General features: G+C 54.4%; 10 protein-coding genes across 10 annotated transcripts; 3 read left to right on the forward strand and 7 right to left on the reverse strand.

The window, feature by feature from the left end:
- Nucleotides 1-5: 5 nt before the first annotated feature.
- PHYSODRAFT_329905 (peptidase M3 family, Neutarl zinc metallopeptidase, Zn-binding site) lies at nucleotides 6-2,495 on the reverse strand (the record flags this gene model as incomplete). The annotated part of the gene is made up of 6 exons (XM_009526463.1): nucleotides 6-464; nucleotides 550-810; nucleotides 877-1,363; nucleotides 1,444-1,643; nucleotides 1,715-1,966; nucleotides 2,040-2,495. The coding sequence occupies 6 exons, from the start codon at nucleotides 2,493-2,495 to the stop codon at nucleotides 6-8; spliced, it is 2,115 nt and encodes a 704-aa protein (XP_009524758.1).
- Nucleotides 2,496-2,707: 212 nt separating this feature from the next.
- PHYSODRAFT_345787 (hypothetical protein) lies at nucleotides 2,708-3,738 on the reverse strand (the record flags this gene model as incomplete). The annotated part of the gene is made up of 5 exons (XM_009526464.1): nucleotides 2,708-2,881; nucleotides 2,952-3,131; nucleotides 3,212-3,316; nucleotides 3,395-3,535; nucleotides 3,604-3,738. The coding sequence occupies 5 exons, from the start codon at nucleotides 3,736-3,738 to the stop codon at nucleotides 2,708-2,710; spliced, it is 735 nt and encodes a 244-aa protein (XP_009524759.1).
- Nucleotides 3,739-3,878: 140 nt separating this feature from the next.
- PHYSODRAFT_313938 (hypothetical protein) lies at nucleotides 3,879-4,844 on the forward strand (the record flags this gene model as incomplete). Its single annotated transcript, XM_009526465.1, has 1 exon — nucleotides 3,879-4,844. One exon carries the CDS (start codon nucleotides 3,879-3,881, stop codon nucleotides 4,842-4,844), a length of 966 nt encoding a protein of 321 aa, XP_009524760.1.
- A 2,432-nt stretch (nucleotides 4,845-7,276) lies between these two features.
- PHYSODRAFT_494085 (hypothetical protein) lies at nucleotides 7,277-7,837 on the reverse strand (the record flags this gene model as incomplete). Its single annotated transcript, XM_009526466.1, has 2 exons — nucleotides 7,277-7,717; nucleotides 7,793-7,837. The coding sequence occupies 2 exons, from the start codon at nucleotides 7,835-7,837 to the stop codon at nucleotides 7,277-7,279; spliced, it is 486 nt and encodes a 161-aa protein (XP_009524761.1).
- A 486-nt stretch (nucleotides 7,838-8,323) lies between these two features.
- PHYSODRAFT_402726 (hypothetical protein) lies at nucleotides 8,324-9,316 on the reverse strand (the record flags this gene model as incomplete). Its single annotated transcript, XM_009526467.1, has 3 exons — nucleotides 8,324-8,485; nucleotides 8,558-8,938; nucleotides 9,032-9,316. Coding segments are annotated over 3 exons (828 nt in total), but the record flags the coding sequence as incomplete, so codon positions are not given.
- Nucleotides 9,317-15,270: 5,954 nt separating this feature from the next.
- Nucleotides 15,271-15,669, reverse strand: PHYSODRAFT_489195 (hypothetical protein; the record flags this gene model as incomplete). Its single annotated transcript, XM_009526468.1, has 2 exons — nucleotides 15,271-15,376; nucleotides 15,485-15,669. Coding segments are annotated over 2 exons (291 nt in total), but the record flags the coding sequence as incomplete, so codon positions are not given.
- Nucleotides 15,670-17,083: 1,414 nt separating this feature from the next.
- On the forward strand, nucleotides 17,084-17,480 carry PHYSODRAFT_490365 (hypothetical protein; the record flags this gene model as incomplete). Its single annotated transcript, XM_009526469.1, has 2 exons — nucleotides 17,084-17,242; nucleotides 17,307-17,480. The coding sequence occupies 2 exons, from the start codon at nucleotides 17,084-17,086 to the stop codon at nucleotides 17,478-17,480; spliced, it is 333 nt and encodes a 110-aa protein (XP_009524764.1).
- A 325-nt stretch (nucleotides 17,481-17,805) lies between these two features.
- Nucleotides 17,806-18,180, reverse strand: PHYSODRAFT_490505 (hypothetical protein; the record flags this gene model as incomplete). Its single annotated transcript, XM_009526470.1, has 1 exon — nucleotides 17,806-18,180. A coding segment is annotated over one exon (375 nt), but the record flags the coding sequence as incomplete, so codon positions are not given.
- A 470-nt stretch (nucleotides 18,181-18,650) lies between these two features.
- PHYSODRAFT_492162 (hypothetical protein) lies at nucleotides 18,651-18,827 on the reverse strand (the record flags this gene model as incomplete). The annotated part of the gene is made up of 1 exon (XM_009526471.1): nucleotides 18,651-18,827. A coding segment is annotated over one exon (177 nt), but the record flags the coding sequence as incomplete, so codon positions are not given.
- A 3,492-nt stretch (nucleotides 18,828-22,319) lies between these two features.
- On the forward strand, nucleotides 22,320-22,649 carry PHYSODRAFT_489948 (hypothetical protein; the record flags this gene model as incomplete). Its single annotated transcript, XM_009526472.1, has 2 exons — nucleotides 22,320-22,449; nucleotides 22,516-22,649. Coding segments are annotated over 2 exons (264 nt in total), but the record flags the coding sequence as incomplete, so codon positions are not given.
- Between the last annotated feature and the right edge of the window lie 767 nt (nucleotides 22,650-23,416).

The following is a 23,416-nucleotide window of genomic DNA, read 5'->3' on the forward strand; positions in this document are numbered from 1 at the left end:
ACACTCTACGCCTCGACCTTGAGCCCCTTGCTGAGCAGGAACGCGTCCTGGTTGGGCGCGCGGCCAAGGAAGTCCTTGAGCATGACGCTGGCGTCCACGGAGCCGCCGCGCGCCAGGATGAGCTCACGGTACGCCAGCCCCGTCTTGGGGTTCATGAGCCCCTCCTTCTTGAACCGAGACACGAACATGTCCATGGAGAACACCTCGCTCCACATGTAGCCGTAGTACTGCGCGTCGTAGCCGCCAGCCAGGTGGCCGAACGAGCCCGCGAAGTTCGTCTCGGGCGTCATGTCGATGAGCATGATCTCCGTCTGCAGCTGCTTGAGGAGCTGCGCCGTGTTCGACTTGGGCTTCGAGTGGATGGTCTGGTCGAAGATGGCGAAGAGCAGCTGGCGCTTGTTCAACAGACCGGTGTTCGCGTTCTTCGTCGAGATCAGGCGAGCGATCAGGTCGTCGGAGAGTTTCTACACGTAACATGCAAAACCCCAGCAAAAGTCAGTGGAACTGCCAGGCAGCAGCAAGCAAGGACAACTGCACAAGTGAGCGCACCTCGCCAGTCTCGTAGTGCGAGGAAAGCCGCTGCAGCGGCTCCTTCTCCCAGCACCAGTTCTCCAGCATCTGACTCGGGGCCTCCACGAAGTCACGCTCCACGCGCGTGCCGGCGAAGCGAGGGATGTCCACTTCAGAGCACAGGCAGTGCATCACGTGGCCGAACTCGTGGAAGTACGTCACAACCTCCTGGTGTCCCAGCAGTGACGGCTTCGACTTCGTCGGGGCGTTAAAGTTGGCAACCATCGCGGCGGCAGGGTACTGTACACAAACCAGAGCATCAGGTTAATCCCTAGTCATGGCCACGTAAAACAACTAAGCACGCACCTCACGAACACCCTGCGAGTTGGCGCAGCCCTGCTGCAGCGTAAAGCAGGCAGCGTGGCCGTACTTGCCCGTGCGCGGGAACAAATCCAAGTAGAAGTGGCCGACAAGGTTTCCAACCTTACCAGGGCGTGCATCATAGACGGCGAACATGCGGACATCCTTGTGCCACACGTGGGGCTGCGAAATCTCCACGAACTTCAGGCTCAGAAGTTCCTGGTACATGGACAGTAGCTCTGCCGTCACATGCGTAAGGGGGAAGTACTCGCGGAGCTTTTCAGAGTCGATGGAGCAGTGCTTCTTGACGAATTGGTCCATGTAGAAGCGGAAGTCCCACATGTTGATTTTGCCATCAAACTTCCACCCGTTGCGCTCGCAGTCAGCCTCCTTTAGCTTTAGCAAGTCGTCCAGGTCCTTCTTGGCAAGCGGCACAAGCTTGTTGTCCAGGTCGTTCAGGAACTTCTTGACATTCGCCGGGGATTCTGCCATCCTGTTTTTCATTCGTACAGAGAGTAGTGCCAACGATTTTAGTAAAGGGGCGATCGAAGAATATACACAAGATCGCCATACCTTTGCTCGAGGACATACGCAGCGTGGTTTTCGTAGCCCAGCGCCAGTGCCACCTTGTGCCGGATTTCCAACATCTCTTCAAGGATAGCCACGTTCGTAGAGATGCAGCGGCGGTTGAACACGTACTCAACAGCCTTGCGAGTTGACTCCACGGTGCACGTGTTCAAAATGGGGAACACTGTCGGGTACGAGAGTGCAATCTGTGGCGCAAAAGCAACTTCTGGTCAGGGCTCTAAACCGTCACCGACGCAATATAGTACATGTATCTTACCTTGTACTTGCCGTCGTCGCCCTTCTCAAGCGCGGCGATGAAGTCGTCGCTAAGCCCCTTCAGCTCGTCGTGCGAAAACTTGACCTCGATCGTTTCCTCCGAGAGGTTCTGCTGGAACTGAATGCCGAGCTTGGACAGCTTCTGCTTCCAGGCCTGCACCTCCTTCTGCTTCTCCTCCGGGAGCTGCAGTCCGTTGCGCTCGTAGTCCTGCACCAGGCGGTGCACGTAGCGCTGCGTGACCTTGTCCAGTTTCTGCCAAGAGCAACAACGAAGTACGGTCAGCTTCCAATCTCAAAGCTGCCAACACCCAGTGCATTTATCGTACCTGGTAGGCCGCGCTCTTGTAGAGCACGTTGATGGACTTGTACACGTCCGCGCGCATGCTGCGCTGCACGGAGAAGTCCTCGATGGCCTCGTCCGCCTTGGTGCAGGCGTCGCGCGTCTCCTTGTCGGCCGCCACCTGCCCGAGGAACGTCACGTTGGTCACGCGGCTGAGCATCTCGTGGTCCAGGTCGATGAGCTTCTGCGCCGTGTTCTCGAACGTGACGGCGGACGGCGCGAGCGCCGCGATCTCGTCGTCCACGCGCTTCATCTGCGCCAGGATGCGCTGCGTCTCGGCCTCGATCTCGGCCACGCTCAGGTCGAAGCGCAGGTGCGTCAGCTGCTTGCGGAGCAGGCGCGTGCGCTGCTGCTGCTTGCTGCGCGCCCAGAGGCCCAGGCCCGCGAGCGCCGCGGCGCAGGCGGCCACGGCCAGCGCGTTCTTCTGCTTGTCGGACGCCATCTCACGTCACGCGGGGATCTTCAAATGAGGCTGAGCCGAGTGTGGAGTGTTTGCACATCAAAGGAGACAACATGTGCGGACAGAGGAGATTCACCATACACAGAACAAGACGAATGTTGAAGTGGGACACTATATCTTGAGCATTTTGACACGCGATGGCGCTGCGGCAGTTGATTGGCACTTTAGCCCCACGGACGCACTTGCTATGCCACCTACATCCTGGCCTCGTCCGAGAGCTTGGCGGCCGCGTCCTCGTCGATGAACCAGTAGACGACGCCGTCCGTGGGCTTGACGTTGGCGGCGGGGAGCGGCGGCGTGCGCGTCTCGACGCCGATCATGTGCGGCATCAGCTCGGCCTTGCCGGCGCCCGTGGCGACGAACGCGACCTGCAAGGGGGGGGGAGGTGTTAGTCGTACGTATAGTGCGAGGCGCAGCAGACGGCAGACAGCGACGTACGTTGGCGGCGTTGTTCACGACCGGGTAGGTTAGCGTGATGCGCTGCGGGGGCGGCTTGGGTGAGTCCTCGATGGACGCCACGAACAGCGTCTTCTCCTCCAGCACCGGGTGGCCCGGGAACAGCGAGCACGTGTGGCCGTCCGGGCCCATGCCCAGCAGGATCAGGTCGAAGCGAGGCAGCTGCACGCATCAACCAACACACAGCACCGTCAGTACGGCAGTGGAGACCTGCAATCGGGAGACCATCGATTAATACTCACGTCGCTGCCCCAGACTTCGGCCAGCTTCTTGGAGTAGTCCACGGCCATGGCCTCGGGGGTCAGAGAGGCATCGATGGTGTAGATCTGGCTCGCCGGCACGGGAATCTGCGTGCAACAACATATTATAGTTAGCGTGAGAGGATAGCCAACTAAGGTAGCGTCTCTGCAGCCACGGAGACGTACAAAGTCAAAGAGCGCCGCCTTGCAGGCCTTGTAGTTGCTGTCGTCGTGGTCCAGCGGCACGCAGCGCTCGTCCGCGAAGTAGACGAACCACTTGGAGAAGTCCACGTCGCCCTTGATGGCCTGCAGGCCCTTGTTGAGGATCTACAGCAGCACGCAGCAGTCAGCAGAGGACCCACCAGACTGACTCGGTCAGTCGAGCGCTCTCTCACCTTGGGCAGCGAGCCGCCGGACAGCGCGACCGTGAAACGCCCGTGTGTGGCGATGGCCTGCTTGCTCAGGTCGAAGATGAGCTGGCCGACGGCGGCGCCGACCGCGTCGGGGGTGCTGGAGACTCGGAGAACCATGTGCGCTTGAGGTCGAGGGAGACAATGGGCGACCAAGACGAGGAGGAGCCCAAGCAGCAACCGCATCAGACTTGGTGCGTAACCATTGGCTGAAATTGCGTGTCGCATTGAAGATCCCATTCTTGAAGAGATCTCGCCCAATGCTACTCCTGCTGAGCCTCACACTCGCGCTCGAGGGCGCGACGGCGGAGGACTACCCTGGCGGGTGGCAGCCTGACTCACAGCAGTGCGTGGACATCTGCACGCACGCGTCGCCCAGCCCGATCTGCCCGACGCAGGACCCGGCGTGCCTCGCTAAGAAGCAGCAGCCCGGAGACTACGACTTCCTGCTGCTGGAGCAGCTCTTCCTGCCGCAATTCTGCCGCGACCTGCTGGCTGGCGTCGACCTCACGATCTCCCACCGCAACGTCAACAAGTACCCGCACGGCATCGTGTGCGATCCCTCCAAGGCAGTCAGCAAGCTCTCCATCCACGGCCTCTGGCCCAACTACAACGCCGGTTTTTCAGCCTGCTGCAACGTGAGCAACGCCATCCGCAACCAGCCCTTCGATGCGCTCGGTTTTGCAGCCGAATCACCAGAGCTGCTTGAAGAGATGGACGAGGTCTGGGTGGACCCTACGCAGCCTTCCAGCTTCCAGACGCTGTGCGAGCTGTACAACCACGAGTTCCAGAAACACGGGCTGTGCTACGCCGCCAACGGTGGAGACAACTTTGAATCGAGTGCTCGGGAGTACTTCCGCGCGGCAATGCGGGCAGATGCAGTCAATAAAGAGGCCACCAATGTGATAAATGGCTGGGCCACGTCCAGCTTTGCGAAGACGACCCTAGCGGAGATCACGGCGCTGTACAAGACGCGGGTGCAGGTCCTGTGCTCTGCTGTTGCACCTATTGATGGACGCAATGGAGGCGGCGCTGGCAACAGTCTTGCTGTCATTCACGTGTGCTTCAGCAAGCCGGCTAATGCGTCGGCAGAGTTGACCCCTATCGACTGCAAGCAAGCTGTATCAACTGCTGTATTCGTCCCTTGCAGCCCCGGGATCCCTATTAGTCTCGCCGAGTACACTCCACCATCGCCACCATCATTAACTCTCTTGGAGGTGCTTTAGTCTCGAAGTAGTTAAATAATGCGAATTTGGGTGACCTAGAGCGATTTGTCGAGCTCAAACTTGCCGAATTAATACTGGCGACGTAGATCAGTCAGTGACAGTTTTCCCAAGGCGACAGTTCTGCGCTGGTTCTGCGCTGGCACCACTGTGAGCACTGTGACCGAGATTTTGAAAGCTGGTGACAAAACTGCCATAACTCTTAGCTTTACGGACACAAGACGTTCTGTCATGGTCGGTCAAGGTAGAAAGAACCCATTTGCGATGAGGCGTCGATTATTAGCGGTACGCCAAACGCTGCTAGCATCAGTCATAAGGAGAGCACATGGGCTACGCTTTTGTGACGGACAGTTGTTTCGACTGCGCGAGCGCGCTTTCATACTCATTTCAAAAATTGCGCCTCCGCGCAGATCAAGATTTGACCAAAAGGCACTAAAATCTAGTGACCGCACGCACTCTGCTTTTCGTTATGCACCTGTATTTTTGCAGGTTTTAGCGAAATGGAGGTGTACACAAAGAGCACTCATACAGACAACGACGGATAAATCCGGCACCACTGAATGGCATCCTCATATGTGCCAGAATTCTTTGGGAACGATAGAGATTGTACAAGGCAATGACATAAAGTACACGTAACGGACAATAAAGTACACCAGAACTTAGAAAACGTCAAACCATTTGGCATACAAATGTCAAGTGTGAATCCCGAAGCTGATTGGCTATTTGAATTACTTACTGTAAAAAGTACAACATATGTGTGCCGGGTTTTGCGTTGCCGTATAACCCCACTTAGCCCAGTCCGTAGGACAAATGGAAGGACCAAAAGTTAGGCGCCTCGCTCCGTATAACTAGAAACAAATAGGATCATGTGACTACATGGGCACAATCCCCCGTCCTAGCTGTCCCGGTGGTCTTATCGGTTTAGCGTCCTCCATTGTCCTTCTCGAGATATAAGCCGTTGAAAACTTGTCTCTTGTAACATCGAATTTTGCCGATTTGTCCTAGCCTAAGACAAATTTGACTTGATTTCAGTATGGTCTCAGCTGGAGCTATCTTTAGCGCCGATTTCCCTGCCCGATGCGCCTTATAAGACACACCTTTGGGGGGTCAAAACACCCCATACAAATATCAAGTCATTTTGGTCCTATTTCGGGCTCCCTAGGACAAAAACGGCCGGTGTGTGCCACACCAAAACACGATTTGGTCCTATCTCCTAGGACAAATCTAAGTGGGGATAAATCCGTCGTTGTCTGTACTTGCTGGTTGTGTTCACTTGATCAGGATTCCTCGTCTGCAAAAACGGGGTTATATGGATTTCACTATAGTTGTTGATCAAAAACCTCTTTATTCCCTAAATGGTCCAGTGTTGGCGCCTCAACTCTCTAAATGGACGCCGTAGTGTAGAGCGAATTCAAACGCATATATTTTTCTCCGCCACTTGCCTGCCTCCTCCCACATCCTTGGTCATGCGAACATGTCGGAGGTTTATGGTATTGTAGTGTCTGCAGGGAAGACGAAGACACGCTGGGGGAGACGGCGAAGTTCCCGTAAACTTTAGCCATAAGTTATTACCAAAGGTAAATAGCAAAGTTAATATGGTACGAACTACTCCTAGCGCTGCGGCTCCTGCTAACCAGCGAAGCCGCAATCGTAATCTTTCTTGTAGTTCCGTTATAGTGCACTTGATTTCTGGCTGGGCATCAGCTTTTGTGTTATGCCCAGGACTTGTCATTTTACTTTGCGTTATGAGTAAGATGCATGGCCGCATCTGCAGTGAATGGCTGAATAAACGCTCCTGATTTCGGTACTAGTTACAACTAATATCCTCCTCAGTATGATAAAATCGTTTATGGAGGATTTGTATTTGGCGGGAGGCCGCTAGCGCCGACCAGGTCCCAAACGCCGCTCCCAATGAGGAGAGCCAATCATAAGTGAGATTCCAAATGACTTCAACAAAGTATGGACTGGTTTATCGGCTCCAAAGCCAAGAAAAAACCTTAAGGTATTATTTTTGGCCGGCTGCGCAGCCTTCACACTTTCCGCCCCGCATCTCCAACACGACAGCGCGCTCCGAGCGTGCCGCACGCCTCCCCCGCCGACCACCCCAGACCCGAGTGCCCCCAGGCGCGCCCCACGCAAGGACCCGTCGAAAGCAGCTACAAATCCCGGCAGGGCGGGTGTTATGCTGCCGGTTTTGGTAGCTGTCGGCCAAGCACGAGGTCGTGCGCGCTCGCTGACGGTATGTGAGCATTTTTCTATTGTGTATGACTTTGGATCGGGACTGACGGGAATCCATGCGCTGTGCTTAAGTTGTGGGATGGCGATGACGGGTGCATTTGCGCCTTGAATTCGATTATCCATGTTGTATGAATAGGAATGTATTAAGCGTTAATACAAGCTGCGTGATCCTACGACTCCAAGTCTTTTTGCTTCCATTAGTGACTAGCTGGTGTGCAGCGGTCGACGATGCCACCGTTCGCTTTGCGGGTGATAAATGCTGGGCAGAGCGCGTCGTACGCAGAGCGGTGGCCAACGCGCAGCTTTCTCCAGCGCTTCCGTAGCGACCCCGCGGTTTTGGATCGGCCTTTACCGTCGATACTCCCAAGCGCAGCGTTGACCTTCTTGTCCAAGTCTTCAGCTAGCGTCCAGACACGCTGCTTCCACGGCCGATACGCGACGCCGTCCCGGTCCAGTGGCGCCGTTGGTACGTCTACCTCTCGCCCTGCTGCTATGATCATGATGTTGACGCCTGCCTTGAGGTCAGCGCGAACAAACTGTTGTTTCTTTTGGGTTGCCGTGTGCCACAGCTCCAGTGTGTACCAGTTGTAGAAGCAGCCAGCAAGAGAGTGCGCTTCAACGACGGTGTCAGTGCTCGCCTGCGGGGCCTGGCCAGCACAGCGACAAGGAGCAGGACCGTCAGCGCTGGTGGACTTGCTCTCGTGGACCGCGACGAGCTTCTGAAGTGTGCGCTGCATTGCTGCGATGGACGATAGCATCTGGGTGACGGCTGCGGCAAGTATGGTGGTGTTTCCATTGCTGCGTTCACCCAGCTGTCCGAAGTTCTCCGTTTGCCAAGCCGTGCGAAGCTGCCGACCCCAACCAATGCACGTGTCCAGCGAGAGCCTAGTTCCCAGCGCTACGTTGGTTGCGTCCAGAGCTTCGTGGAAGCGATACAGGTAATGCGATGTGAAGCCTGTGGCAACCTGCTCCTGCTGGACTGCCGTCGCGACGTCGTCAAGATGGATGAGCAGGGACGCGAGCGCCGCATCCAGGACTAAGGCGTCAACGTTGAGCGTGGTGTCCGTGAAGCCGCTGACGTTCTTGAAGAGCTGGCCGCGCAGGGTTAGCAGCTGGGCGTACTCGAGCGCAGGAAGAAGCTCGCTCAAGGTGGCAATCGTGGGCGTGACGCATGGCAGGTGCGGGTCTCGGTATCCAGCGAGGACTTTGCCAACACTCTGGTCCTCGCGTGTCGTGGTACCCACGTACGCGAACGCCTTCGTGAGCGAGTCCAGCAGCCAAGCTCCCCGGGTCGAGATCCACTGGATCGCAAGCTGCGGTGAGGCGTTTGCATACGCTGCGGAGCCGCGGCGCAAGGAGTGGCTGCTCAGCCCTGCGGTGAGCGTCGGGGGCAGCGGGGCAGAGGCCTGGGCTTGGCGCTCGCAGACCATGGTGATGACGTCGTTAATATACTTGGACACGTTGGGCCTTCCTCTCACGCGCTTTGTTGGTGGCTCGTTCCTTGGTTCAGCTTTCTCTTCAAGGTTCTCCCAGTAGATTATAGCTTCGTCTTGGCTGTAGGTCTTCTCCCCTGGCAAATCCGATGCCGCCGCGTACGGCACTAGCGGGAACACATAGCTGGAAGGCTCCGACACTCCGACGAACAGCATTCCGAGGCCGTGCAGCATACACTGCTCCCAGTGAGTCGCGGCCTTGTAAATTGAGATCCCTTGAACCACCGAAGTCTTGATTCGAGCTAGATGCAGAAAGAGCTCCCCCGATGCCGCCATAGATAGCTGGCTCTTCCTAGCAAAACAGGTATCGATCGCTCGACCAAACGTGTACCACATTAACGTTAGTACAGCAGCGTCATGCAAACTCTTATAACCTGAGCCAACCCCCTTAATCGCAGTTTCCTGCACCAGAACACGCAAGTCGCTGAGCGTGCAGCCTGGAGCTTCACCAGTCTGCACGCCAGCTAGTAAATTTCGCTCCTCAATAGTTGAACCCATTTTGTCGCGTATTTTCGCAATTCGCTTGCTGTCTGACAAGTACAGAGGGTACCGCTCTCGGAGCAGGTTCACAACTTGGGACATATAGCCCACAGCAGTAGCCTTAGTAAGATGGCCTCCTCGAGCACTTGGCTTAGTTTGCAAGAAAATGGAGAAGGCGGTTAGCAAAGAGTAAAAGTTTTGGCTTGGTAGAGCATCAGGAATAGACAGCGACTTCGCAATACTAGCAATTGACTCCTCATTCATGTTAGCAAGAGCTAAGAATTCGCTGAAGCACTTCATCGCCGCTGCCTCCTGCCCTGCTGTCCCTTGCGGGATGTCAAGCCTTCTCGGCGCCCGCTGCATCTTTTCAAATGGGAGAGGAGAGAAAGCAGACGAGTCACAGCCACCAACGATACAATCATGATTTGTATTGGTCAAATATGAGTAATACAACAACTACACTAAACTTTTGTATTGGACATTATTCTAGCAAGACTGTAAATTCCCAAAATAATTGGGAAAATGTTGGGATACACATGAATCGATCGTGATTGGCTAAATTCATTGAAGAACTTGTCCTGATTGGATAGATGCAATGACAGAGAAGCGCAAGGAATGCCAAGTTGGGAGAAAGCTTCCTTATCCTACAATAAAGCGCGCGGAACAGGAGCAGCGTACCCACCCGGCATTGCCTGGCTGGTGCCGCGCTCATGCGTCTACACCTCACTTCTCACAACTGGAGCCATGCAGCTTCCACAGCACGTCATGGGGTCCTGGATGAGAATCCACCAGAAGCGGGACCTCATCCAGAAGCGTATGAGTGTCCGACAATGACGCAGTACGAACCGGTCGCGTGGGCCAAGGTGGCGTTCAAGCTCAAGCGGGCGCCCGCCCAAACGACTTTCTCAGACATCCTGCGGAAGGCGCACGCTATCATGAGCGAGGCTCGAGGTGACGTCGCTGGCGCCCGAGGAGAAGTTGTGGGCGTGGAACCAGGCCGCTGAGGCCCAGAACGTGTGCCTCTCACGGGAGCGGATCAAGATGAACGCACAGGTCCTGCAGAAGGAACTGTGCGACGCGTGGGCGTTGAACTTCTCTGACGGATGGCTCAGTGAGTTGCAGCGCCGTCATGCCCTATGTTATCGCAAGCGTCATGGCGAGGCAGCCTCCGCCGACACTGCGGCTGTTTATCTAGGCAGACAGCAGCTACAGGGGCTAACCGACCAATACGCCCCCCATGATGTATCCAACATGGAAGAAAAGGGCCTTTGCTACGCCATGGCGCCGGCCCGTTCCATCTGCACAAGAAGCGCCCACGGAGTGAAGAAGACGAAGACACGGATCACGATTACGCTCACGGCTAAGGTCGACGGCTCCGACGCTCTATCTCCGCTCTTTTTGGGGCGGGTCAAGCAGCCGTAGTGCTTCAAGAAGCGCAAAGTGTCTCGGCTCGGCTTCGAGTACAAGGCAAATCAAAAAGCGTGCATGACGGGTCAAGTATTTCGCGAATGGCTGCTCAATCTCGTCCGTGGTATGCGGGCGGCGGAAAGGAACATCTTGCTGCTAGTCGACAATGTCTCCTCGCATAGTATAGGTGAGGTTGAATGCACTAACGTTCGTCTAGAGTTTTTGCCACCAAACACGACTGCTTTTCTGCAGCCAATGGATGCAGGAATAACTGCCGACTTCAAGCGCGCGTATCGTAGATAGCAGCTACGGTGGGTGTATGAGAAGATTAAGCGTGCCGAGCAGATTAAGTAGGGTGACGTCTACAAAGTTGACCAGCTACAATCCATGAAGTGGAGCAAAGAAATCTGGCAGGAGCTGCAGGGCAAGGATACAATTGAACTTTTTCCGCCACACCGGTATTGTCTTCAACGGAGTAGACGAGCGCAGCAAGAAAGAAACTAGCTACTGGCAAGATATCGGGGTAGGCGATATTATTTCCCACACTGCAGACCTGCATATCGAAGCTCTATAAAGCAATTGCAAATCTCACAGTGCGGTCGGACCAAGGTACCGGAAGTGGTAGAGTTTGCTATAGAGGCGATTAAGTCGTTACGACTAACGAAATTATCCCCGGTTCTGTACCCATCCAATGTACCCATGTCCATGCTATGTAACTAGTGTTACAGGTGCAACGTGTTGAAGTTGGCTGTACGGAATTGTTTTGGAGCCAATATGGGGGAATTGGGAGGTCGGAATAATTTTGGTGGAATGGCACACGTCGTACCTACATAGTAGCATATCTAAATCGGTTTGCTTAGAAAAAAGTTGATTTTGGCACAAGTATGCATCGAAATTTATTGAAATTTGGACGCATGGTCCTCCCAGTACTTGCGCACTTTGGCGCCTTGCTTTTGAATGTATTGGCTCAGTAGAACCTTAACTTCTTTGGCTAAAGATGCTAGCGGCTCCCACGAGTCTTCTACGGACTCTAAGCCTTTTCAGCTCACTAGAGTCTCGTAGGCTTTAATGGTGGAGCTCCAGCGAAGCTTTTTTAGCTAGCTGATGGCCACACAGATGCCTTAAGAGGCCACTTGCTCGAGGATTCCCTCGGTAATGTGAAGACTAGTGTCCGCATAGAACGTCAGTCTTGATGGGTGGACATCTAGCTCATCTCCTGTGACCAGGTGGCGTACCCGGAAGGAGTGGGCGTCCGCGAGGACCACTATGTATGACCACTGCCACATGACGAGGAGCTTGTTGCCTCTCGTTACGTCAACGCGTGAGCGCAGCGCATAGCCGCCCACAGCAAAGTTCACTAAATTCTCGCCGCGCTCACGCTTTTTGTTAAGCATGCGCTGCTTTAACCCACCGGCGACCGCACTTATCCCGATTTTGCTGGGATAAGATTAATATAGGCATTTGTATACTGGTGGGATAGGGTAAGCGAGGTCCCCAGCGGCCTGCCCCGACTCTTCGGGTTCTACCGGCTGTCAATCTCATTGGTCAGATTTATCCAATCAAAGCTTGGATACGGCCGTAATATTAAGCTCTGTCGAGATTTCGATCGAAAAAACCTTGACGTAATTCGCAGGATAATGCAAACATTCGCTAAGTGAGTGAATCGTTCTGAGCTGAATATCGCGGTTGATGGACGTGCTCGGCAGTCGCTCTGAGACTATCCCAGGGCAAGGCACGGCAAGGCACCTGAGGGACGCCTTCTACTGCAACGACGAGACGTACGAGGCACAACCGAAAGCAGAACAACTCAATCTCGGTACGCTGTTTATTCTAGCCAGCCTGTTGCCCCATTGTTGACATGTTTCTCGACTGCAGTTGAGGCGAGCGCAGGCGCCCCCCCCTCCCCCCCACTCCATCGTCAGTACACTACTCCCGCCTGACTTCCTCCTTCCTCTTCGCTATGCAGGGCTACGTGCAACGGGGTTATACGCACAAGTGGCTACAGTCACTTGTTACTCTAACAGATGCGATGTCTGTTAGAGGTTTGAACACTTCCTCGACCTTGGAGTAAGGTACACCAATGGCTACATACATTTACGACCACCAAGACGGGTGGTCCATACACATTTAGGATTCCTATTGGCTGAAAGAAGCATATTTTAGCTAATGAGTGACTTCCATGTTAGCAGAATCCTGCCAACCAACCGTCGGCAGATTCCTAGTTTAGAATATTACATTTAGAGGAAGTCAGAAACATAAAACAAAAATAGTAGTTCTCATCTTTTACCAAAACCCGCTACTTGGAGTTATCTTGTTTAAAGTATACTCGTGGATCTCGAGTATACTTAACTCAAGTAAAAGAAACCTACGCTTCCTCACACACGTGCGCATACGTGTAAGCCGTAGTAGTGAGCCAAGGTAGTCCCACTACACTACGGCTACTCGCAGTACCAGGCGCACTCGCCGCACCACCAGCGCAGTGGCGAACTTCCCAGGCTCTACTACAAATCCCTGGACCACGGCACCAATAGCGGCGGCTTCAATGGCCCGGCGTGCATGAGCTCCAGCAGCACGTGAACCCGAACAGCATGCAGGTCCAGCACCAGGCCCCACGCCGCAGCAGGGGGACTTCGACTACGAGCCCATCAGCACCCAGGCCAGTACTACGCGCTGTCGCCCAAGGTCTATTGATACAACTGGAGCGGCTCTCAGAGCCGCTCTGTTGGACGGCGGACATATGTCAGTGCGCACGGACCAACGTTCGCGTGAGGTGGCGTCAACCATCACAAGACACTGCAGGACGAGGCCGGACGATCAAGCAGTCCGTCGTGTAGTGCGCCTAAAAGCAGGTGGATCGCCGAGGACCAAAATGGCGGCGTCGTCAGCGATGAGAGCTATAATACCCAATGCTGCTGCTAAAACCAGCTCTCACTGCAACAGCAGTCTTTGCAGGCGAATGCAGTGAGTATGTGTTTTAGTGTAAGGGTCTAGTATAAAATAAAATAAAGGCATTCCATAGAATCGAGCGACAGTCAAAATCTGTCAAAAGTCGCGGTCGCTCGGCAGTGAAACACATCGTGTTTGCGAGGGGGGAGAGATCTTCTCCGAGAAGATCATGGCCGACACAAGTATGTACACCGACGACACGGCGGCCGACAGCAGCAGCACTCTGGGCGGCAGCAGCAGCGATGACAACGAGCGCTCGAACCAACAGGAGCTCACAGCGCGAGGGTGCTCCGAGAGCCAAGGGCAGCTCAGCGATCAAGATACCGAGTTCGACCGCTCCTCCTACTTTGTTCTCTCGGACCCTAACTACACCTACGAGGCTGTTCCGGTGCGCATCTATGTCGTACTTGTGGTGGCTATTTGATATTTAACCGTCCTGCTTGCATACAACAGGCTTTCACGCCGGATGTCAACCGAACAGCGTCAAACAACAAGAAAAGTTATGGCAAACCGATGTCTGTAGGGGAGGTACGTGCACGTATCTTTGGTATTTCAGTGGGCTTCACGATGGCACAATTCCGATCTATGACTAGACGTTGGAGAGATTTCAATGGCATCAGGGGTTCCTTGATTTTCACACCCTCCAGTCAGTACGTAAACCTTCACACGACCGAGTGGGTATGCGAATTACTTGAGTTCCGAGGCGTAGTCTAACAAATGTTATTATGCAACAGGTTTACGAGCCTAGATTCAGGTCTACGAACCATGTAGACGCATTTCTAGCCGCCCTTCCGCTCTACGAGATGTATGCGCAGTTTCAGAATGACGAAGACTCGAGTCACATCTACGCGTGGATGCAAGCGTCCCTGAAAGCCTCGAAGGTATTTCACGCGTTCTGTGGTGCCAGGTGTACTCCCAACGCTAACATGCCATTGTCCTCTGTGAAGATAACGCTGTCTATGATAAAGCGTCAACAGCGCCTGTGCGAGTGGGGTATTGAACGCTTAGACGCTTTTCTCGATTCCCATGTTGAGCACCATATCGCCATGGAGGCAGATGAATCGTACGATGAGAATGCTATCCGGGAGCGTGTACGGTCGACGTTAAGGATTTTTGTACATGTTACCAGAAAATCCTTAACTATTAATGCACGCGTCCCGTAGCCGCTCGCCTATGGCGCTCGCATTTACATGTATTATCCGCGCGCTCCGTGTGCTATGCGGTATTTCTACTGTAACAGACAGCATGTGTACCAAAATAACGGTACAGGTCAGAGAGGTCGGAGAAGATGACAATATGCGTGTGATATGCTTTTATCTTAGAGTCTGTATGCACATATATACATATTTTGCGCTTCCGGTATGTCGGAGAGCGGACCCACCTAACCCTTTTGGCGTCGATTGGTCGAAATGCGGTCATGAAAACACTATGATTGGTCTAAATCCATCAAACGTGCTGTGATTGGCTATTAAAGGGAATACAAAATTTAAGTAAGGTCGGAGATTTAACGATATTCATCCTTATCAGGCAACGTCTTCCAGACTCCCTCGCCCGGGCCCTCTGACTTCGTTTAGGCTTTCAACTCACTCCTCAACTCCAAAGTTGCCGATGGGTTAGATCCAATGCTGCGTGTGCAGCCTCCATCTGTACAAGACGATTGCCGTCATCAAGAGCAAGCGGAACCCAACTTAGAAGGAATAGCCAAACGCGATGACCAAGCTGATATTTAGCGGGTCTGGGCAGCTCTTAACCAAACAGTAAAAGAGGACGTTGTCACAACCTTGCTGGTATACTCAAACTAAAGAATTAAACTGTAAACTGCCCGTGTATTAACGCATTCGTTATGCATCAGCTCCTGCGCTGGGTTACTGTCGGTCAACAAACCGCTTCAATAATTGCAGCTGCATCTCCCGAAAGCGCCGTGTCGGTTCGTGCTGCCGCTGTAGCATAGCTGTCGATTCTTGGAACTGGCTGCCACCTTCCTCTCGATTACCCATCGAAGCCGCGCTCGTCTCGATTCCGCTGTGCAGAGCCGAAGCGAGCTGAATAACGGGGGGGGGCAAGTCTTCTGCGTTTGACTTTGCTGAAGCTTCCGATTTTTCCGCACTGGCATCATCGTCGTTGTCCAGATTAGTGCCCAAAATCACCTCGCGACTAAGACCGGCGCGGGACGCGAATGCATCGTTCAAAATGGCCCATAGACTATTGTCGACTTCCCTTACATAGCTGTTGTTGCCCGTTCGGTTAGCTTTGCATGTTTCCTTCGTTTAAATGCACTTGAACTTTCGATACGTTTGCTAGACCTACAACAACACCAACGTCCAATACCACAAATTATTTTTGCTTGGTGAAATTACATGCAGTAGTGGATCATTATACATGTTCTTGCTTGATGGTCATTCCGACTGATTGCGAAAATAGACTAGTAAAACGTTGTCAAGCGAGCGAATTTTTGATTTTGTTACCCGCTGTCTCGAGGCGATGGTTTACCTATCCGTTAACAAAGCGTAGTCGCCGCAACTCGGTCACCATCTCATTCGTCCAGCGCAGACGGTCTTCTCTCTTGGTCTTTGATCCTTTCTCGCCTCGGCTAGACTTCATTCCCCCAGCAAGGTTCATGTCATCGCTCATCTTGGGGCTTGGAGTAGGTGCTGGTGCTGGCGTTTTTATCCGGCATCCTTCACCACACGTTTGCAGAACTGCCAGCGGCTGTGTTCGGAGGGGGGGGGGCTGCTTTGGTGGTAGGGAAGGCTGTCAACGCCTCGGGCGCTGCTGCTGCTTGGTCGCCCGGCGAAGCCACATAACAGGCGACGGGTGATGCTAGGACAGGCTGGGGGGGCGAGTGGCACCCCCAGGGAACGTGACACGCCATTATGCATGACTACAAGGAGCTACAGCAGCTAGGTGATATCCAGAAGAGCAGACTTCCAGCAAACAGGAGCTACAGCAAGCCACAACAGGCTAGGCGACATCCAGGAGGGCAGACGCTAGGAAGAATGGGCGGCGTCGTAGCTAGTTGCTGAAAGCCAATATATTTTCCCACTTTTCAATCTACTTCGAGCTGCGCAAGACGAAGTTTCGGGCTGTGCAAATCACTAGTTTTAGTGCCTTTCACTAGTGGAAGAGTCGGTCTGTCAACGGTCGCTGTGCACGCTTCGTCGACTTCGAGAAGATGAAGGCTATCCTGGTCAGCAGTCTGAAGGTGGACACCAAGCAGACGGACACAAACTCGCGGGTCTCGATGCTGTTGCATCAGCTGTATCAGTTCCTTGAAAAGGAGAACATGTAGTGGTTGATCAAGTCGGACCCGAAGAAGGTAGTGCGCTATCTCATTAAGGCACTGGTCCAGGTGGCAGCGCGCGCCACGAGAAATTAAAAGTACCAGGTTTAGGCTAAGCTGCGCTAGTCCATCGGTGCACCCGGCAGTTTAGTCCGGTGTTCTGTGACAAGTCCAAGTGCTGACTGGCGGGCAGCCATCCGACAAGCGGAGACAATTGTGCCTGCTCCATTTCCCTCACTCTAGATTCGACCGACACTGAGCCATGGCGCCCTCTGACGATATTCCTGATTCTCCTTCCGATCCGCCTGCACCGCAGCCCTGCAGCGACCGCCCGGGCATCGCTATCAGCCAAGTATGGCAAGACCAAGGCAAACCGCCGCGTCAAGTGGACCAACGATATGGTTGCCGAGCTCCTGCGTCTGAGGTTCCACGACGACCAGGTGAAGCGCCGGCTGGAGGCCGCCTACACCAATGTAAAGATGGCGTTGGCGTGGCAGCTATTTGCCAACGTCATTTCTCAATCGCTGGGCATGGTGATCCAGCAAGAGCAGGTAAAAGTGAAATAGCTACATCTTATGCAATTGACGACTCCTAATTTTTTTGCGTTTGCGTTGCATGTAGGTCTTCTCTAAGTACCGGAAGTTGAAGCGTATGTATCGAAAGGAACGGCGCGAGTTAACGCAAACAGGAAACAACCCTAGTCAACGAGAGATTGATGAAGAGCTCTGGGCCATTTTGCATGATGCATTTTCACCGCATGAAGGCATCAGCGGTGAGGTATTGTTCGACTCGTAGCTTGAAGAAAACGAGGAGGACGCTACTCCAGCGGCAAACACGGAGGCGGCACCAACGAAATCAAAGCAGCCGATCGTGCAGCTGGCGTCAGCGATGCAAAGCGGCCTAGAAGTCCTTGCAGCTTCGATGGCCCCCGCTCCATCATCTTCCGAAGCCGTAGAAGAGTTAGCGCAAGCGGTCAAGCAGCAGACGGCGTTGCTGCAGCTTCAACTCGAGGAAAACCAGCGCATTATGCAAATGCAATTGGCCATTATGCAGCAATTAGCGCATCAGTAGAAGCAAGTGTCGGGAATCTAGATCTGCATTGAGCTTATTTATAATGTAGCTAAAACTTGCCTATCAAAATGTCGGCGATGCCGTTTCGCTTGGCAACTCCTTGAGCATGCGATATTGGCAACTCGGGGTCGGTTGCATCCTCATGGACTATGCGAGGAGCGTCAACCAATAGGGGGTCACGTCCATCGATGCGCTGCGAATCCTGTACTAGGATGAGTAGGTTATGGAGCACAACACTAGCGACAATTACTCGGCAAACACCTCGCGAGGTTTTCTGCTGGAGCTTCGACAGCAGGATACGAAACCGATTCTTGAGCCGACCAAAAGCACATTCAACCACTATCCTGGTGCGAGAATGCACACCATTGTAGACGCGCTTTCTGCGATCCGTGACAGCATCGGCCTCTGGATACGGAGTAAGCAGGTGATTCCACAGCTTGTAACCAGCGTCGCCCAGGAGATGACGGCCAGCAGGAACGTATGTGGAGAGCCTATATAAAAATAAAGAAAATAATTATTAGTTAAGAGGCAAATAAGTTGTAAGTGATAATATCTTACCGTTTCTTGACGGCCGATCCGTTCCATAGCGACTGGTCATTGTTAGAGCCAGCACGAATAGAGAGCGACCTGAAAGAACCTACGTGGTCCACGACGGCTCGAACGTTGACAGCAGGAAACATCTTTCTGCAGTACCATCCTTCCAAGTACTTGGGGCGTTGAATGGGCACTAGGGTGCCGTCGATAGCACCGACGACGTTCGTGAGCCCGGTTATAGCCTCAAACCCAAGCTCTACAGACTCTAGTTCCTGCTCAGTCGGCATGCATATCTAGCGTGTAGCCATTCTACATCTAGCATTTCGTTAATATAAACAACCGAATGAGTGTGCGAGATGCCTAACGGTATCCCCGCTTGGTCCATCTGACCCCCTGAGCGAGATAGTACATGACGAGGGCGACACGCTTGATGAGCTTGGGCTTGGCGTTGGCCGCAGCCTTTTCGGGGCATGCTGCGTAGATGGCACGGTAGATTAGCAAGAACGAGGCCTTGTCACAGCGGAGTTTCTTACGGAACTAATCCGTCTCCTTAGCCTCCAAAGCCTGCTCAAACGTAGTGCTGCTGAACGTAGAGACACAGCAGCGCTCGCTGCCATGCCCGCGCTTGTCCCCAGAGGCTACTGCTGCTGCCGTCGCGCATGCACTCGCCACCACGGCACACACGACCGCCACTGTCCTTTTGTCCATTCAAATTGTGCACGACGCGATCAGAAGGAAGGCTCGAGTCTCCAGAACAAACGTTCCCGCTACAGAACAAGTGGATCCGGTGTTCTGAAAACGGTTTCCCCAGAACACAGATCTACGAAAATGGTACAGTGTACCGTCTAACTTTTGACCAGTAAGCAGTCGTTTAGATTTCAGTACAGAACAGATTCTGGCACTTGAACCAGGGCCTGATGCGTTGGCGACTGATCAGTTTAAATCCGTCGTGTAGAAGAACGTGGAGAAGGAATCGAGCAAACCACTGCTAAACGATATTGTCGTATTTGCCGTATGGTTGTGAACCAGCTGCAAAGAATATAATCACTGGGAACTGCCTATCGCGGTGCAGAACAAGCGAGGGACTGGATTTGGTGGTCCAAGCCAAAAGGGAGAAGGAGCAACTCGGAATAGCGGTGTACAAGGTCAGTCGCCCAGAAGTAAGCCGCCGGCACCGAAAACTAGCGGTCCCAGCGCGAAGAGGGCGCCGGTATAGTCCTGACCGTGCTTGAAATGCACCAGCACGGAACATCGCATCAAGGGTTGCCCTAGTGCTCGGCCGGTTGAAGCAGCGGAGCTGATTTGTGGGCGTGAACCGAATTGAGTGACGTGAACAGATGCGAGCGGCAAGCGGCAGCAGTATTAACTCGCTTGTAGGCAAGGATCGAGATCACCGTGTGCGGCGGTCCTGATCGAAGAAGCCGTGACGGTGGAAGAGATCCTGCTGGACACTGAAGCAGACATTGTGGTGGTCTGTCGGGGCCTGGTTCGAGAATTGCAGCGGAATGATGTTCAACTGAAACTGATGAGAGGAACCTCATGGCCGCGACTTTTGGGAATAAGCCGATCAGAGCTGTGCGGCATATGATTTTCACCAAGGTGGAGCTAACAACAGCGACTGGACCTCCGGTGCTACGTCACTTGAGAGCCTGTGTGCATGAAGGAGAAAGGGAGACGTCGTCGCTCATCCGCGCACATGTCGTGATGCGGCGCGTAGGTTATTCGGTAGACGCGCTGTTATCAGAAGCACACGAGCAGCAGGAAGAATTTGACTTGGAGGATATGGAATAGAGCTTGGTTGGAATGGCCCTCATCGAGAAAATTGTGGAGTAGCGGCCTCGCAGAAATCTCGCGGGGCCAGTCTCGCTCAAACTCGGTGCATCTTGATCGCGGTCACGTCGAGTAATTTATAATACAGACCCAAGTCTTCGCAGGCTTCAGAGTTGGGGGGGTCTTGTGTTGACGCTTGTTCCTTGTCGTAGGGTGTCGAGCCTCGGGCGTGCGGCGTTATTGAGTCGGCGTTTCCTTGTCGTTATCAGGCCGCCGTTTCCTGGGGCTTATGTGGCGTTATCGGGTCTACACGGGGGTCTTGTGCACGGCGGTTATCGGGCCAGTGCGTCCTTCGCGTTATCGGGCTCCCCTAAACGGTATACGTTTAATGTGCCTTTGTTCCAGCACGGGTCTGTGGGGGGTGAGCACCCGAACCAACCAACGACGGGGGGCCGCGATATCGGGACAGCTCTGCTTGCCGGCGCGTGGTGGTTCCCCTGGAACCGTGACGATCATCCGAAGAGGAGAGGTCTGAGTGGTTCAGAGAAATTTCGGGACTGAGTCCTTACTGTATCCTATGCCCTTGCTACTGGCTACTCTGTACTATTGCTTGCTAAGCCTACCGTTCTGAGCCAATCCCTACTTCTGTCATGCTTGCGCTACCGTCCTTCAACCTGATTTGCGTAACGTAATCACGATCTTGCCTCGGCGTGTTTTGGTCGGCGGGGATTATGTTCGGCGCGTTTTGCAGAGACGGGCGCGCTGGTCGACCCGTTGAATGATTACGCGTCGCGCTGGATCTTGGCGCCGTGTCTCACGGCTCATCATCCGCGTCGACTTTTCCCGTCGATCTCCGCCGCGCGTCGCCCCCATCAATCGCGTCGCGTGCCATCAACCGCGTCGAGTTTCATCGCCCGCGTTCGCCTTTGCATCTTCTTCCCCGCGGGATTCTACACCACAAAATCAAAGTCGCGTTGCTGGAAGTTGTTCCCCTGTAAAGAGCTTACGGCGATGCTCCTTGAGGACAAATCCGGTCAAAAGTATGATCCCTGGGTTGTTGTCAAAACGCGCCCGTCAAAAGTTGAGGCGACACGCGAAGAGAACACTCGCTTGTGGCACGGGTTCAACCGGGGAATGTGGCCTGAGATGGAGAACCTACAGCGGGAGACCAACACAACTATCTTTTCGAATGGCAAAGTGTGGTGGAATTCGGATGTGTCGATGTACTTGCTGCAGCACTTCTTTGGACATCAAAGCCGCGAAGCCGACCCCGTCATGTTGATCTGGGACGATTTCAGCGCTCACTGGACCGCTGAAATCGTCGCTTATGCGGTCGAGTAAAACGTGGTGCTGCAACAAGTACCCCGGGTTACACTCACAGTTGTCAACGTGCTGACATCGCTTGGAACAAGCCACTTAAAGATGGGATGCGAGCGGCTTGGGCGGTAAATCTGAAAGCACAGTGTGCAAAGGTGCTCGTGCGCAGTGATGGAAAAGAGATGGCACTTAAAGCGCCCGGTCGTCAGCGTGTGCTGAGGTGGCTGCACGCAGCATGGGCCGGTCGTAGCTCAACTACAGTGAAAGGTGGTTTCAAGCACATTGGCAATCTATTCAACGGGTGTGAAATCACGCCGAGTATGCCTGTGCAGCCAGACGAGGTAGACGACGAACTTGTAGCTTCCCTGGAGGGCCTGTCAAGGATCGATACTGAGGTAGGTGGTGTTTGCTGGGACGACGACATCGTAGATCTGTGCATTTACAGAGAAGAAGATTTGGCTTTACCCAGGTAATCCAGCGCATTAGCTCACTTGGTATCTGACTCTGCATGTTGCTTTTATCATGATCTTGAGATTAGTCTGCAGTTGGGGCGTGACACTTCACACCTAGATTACGGTACTTCACTCCATCCGGTTCGATGACTCATACCAGCTCAAACTACCCACGCATATAAACATTTGGAGGGCCCAGTGCGGCACTGGGGTCCCACCGGTGTGATGGGTATCCTACCGGTTACTGTAGGTACCAAGAGGAGTCCTGCGTAGCAGCACTAACGTTGCTTCCAACCTTTATAACTGAATACCCTCAGTAAACCGATTCACATTTCATACTCGGAACTGTGACTCATTTTTCAGAATTGTGACCTCTTCCAGCTGGATTTTGATTGCGTACCTACAACATCATTCTCTCTTGCCCACACTCAGAAAAGCGGCGTCGGACTCTTCCTCTCTTTTCGCCTCCTAGTTAGCCCCCGCCATAGCCATGGAGCTGCACGTGCGCGCGTGCTCGGCGCGAAACCTGCTGGACAAGCAGACCTTCGGCAAGCAGGACCCCTACTGCAAGCTCGCGCTGCGCAGCAAGAGCTTCAAGACGCGCGTGCACGACAACGGACGTGAGTGCCCAAAGGCCCTCTCTGTACTTGCACCTGGTAGCTAACCGCCTCCTCCTGTTGCCACAGACAAGACGCCCGTGTGGAACGAGGTCTTCGTCTTCTCCGTCGTGGACCCGCAGCTGGACCAGCTCGTCGTCGAGGTCAAGGACAAGAACTTCACGTCCAGCACGCTCATCGGCGAGTGCCGCCTGCCCGTCAGCATGTTCCTCAGCGGCAGCGTCGTGGACCAGTGGTACACGCTCAACAACGGCTCCAAGCGCGCGGGCGAGATCAACCTGCGCGTCCAGTACAAGGGCCGGGGAGCGCAGCCGTCCGCTGCTGCCCCCGTGGCTTCCACCGAGAAGGCCCCCAAGCAGGCCTACCCGTACCCGCAGCAGTCGGCAGCTCCCGGCTACCCGGCCGCCCAGCAGTACCCGGCCTCCAGCGCGTACCCGGCCTCCAGCGCGTACCCGGCCTCTAGTAGCGCTGCTACTACTGCCGCAGTGGCTGCCGCTGCTGTGGCCGCCACGTCCGCGCCCCAGCAGTACCCGCCGCAGCAGCCGTACTACCAGCAGCCGCCCCCGCAGTACTCGCAGCCTCCGCCGCCGCACTACGCTCACCCGCCGCCGCCGCAGTACGCGCAGCAGCCGTACTACCCTCCCCCGCCGCCTCCGCAGCCGGCTTACGGCTACGCGGCCCCGCCCCCGGCCACGGTGGCTTACGCGGCTGGCCCTCCGGTCATGGTCGTCCAGGGAGGATCTCCGTACGGCCACCACCACCATCACCACCACGGCTCTCCGCGTGGATACGGCGGTGGCTATGGCGGAGGCTACCGCCACGGCGGCGGTGGCGGCATGAGCACCGGGCAGATGGCGATGGGTGTCGGCGCCGGTGTGCTGGGCGGAATGCTGCTGGGCGAGGCACTCGACGACGTCTTCGACTAAGCGGCATGAGGATCCTCACACAACTTCATCACATCTCGCCAGCA

The sequence above is a fragment of the Phytophthora sojae genome (genome assembly GCF_000149755.1).
Source record: "Phytophthora sojae unplaced genomic scaffold PHYSOscaffold_3, whole genome shotgun sequence".
NCBI classification, from domain to species: Eukaryota; Oomycota; class Peronosporomycetes; order Peronosporales; family Peronosporaceae; genus Phytophthora; species Phytophthora sojae.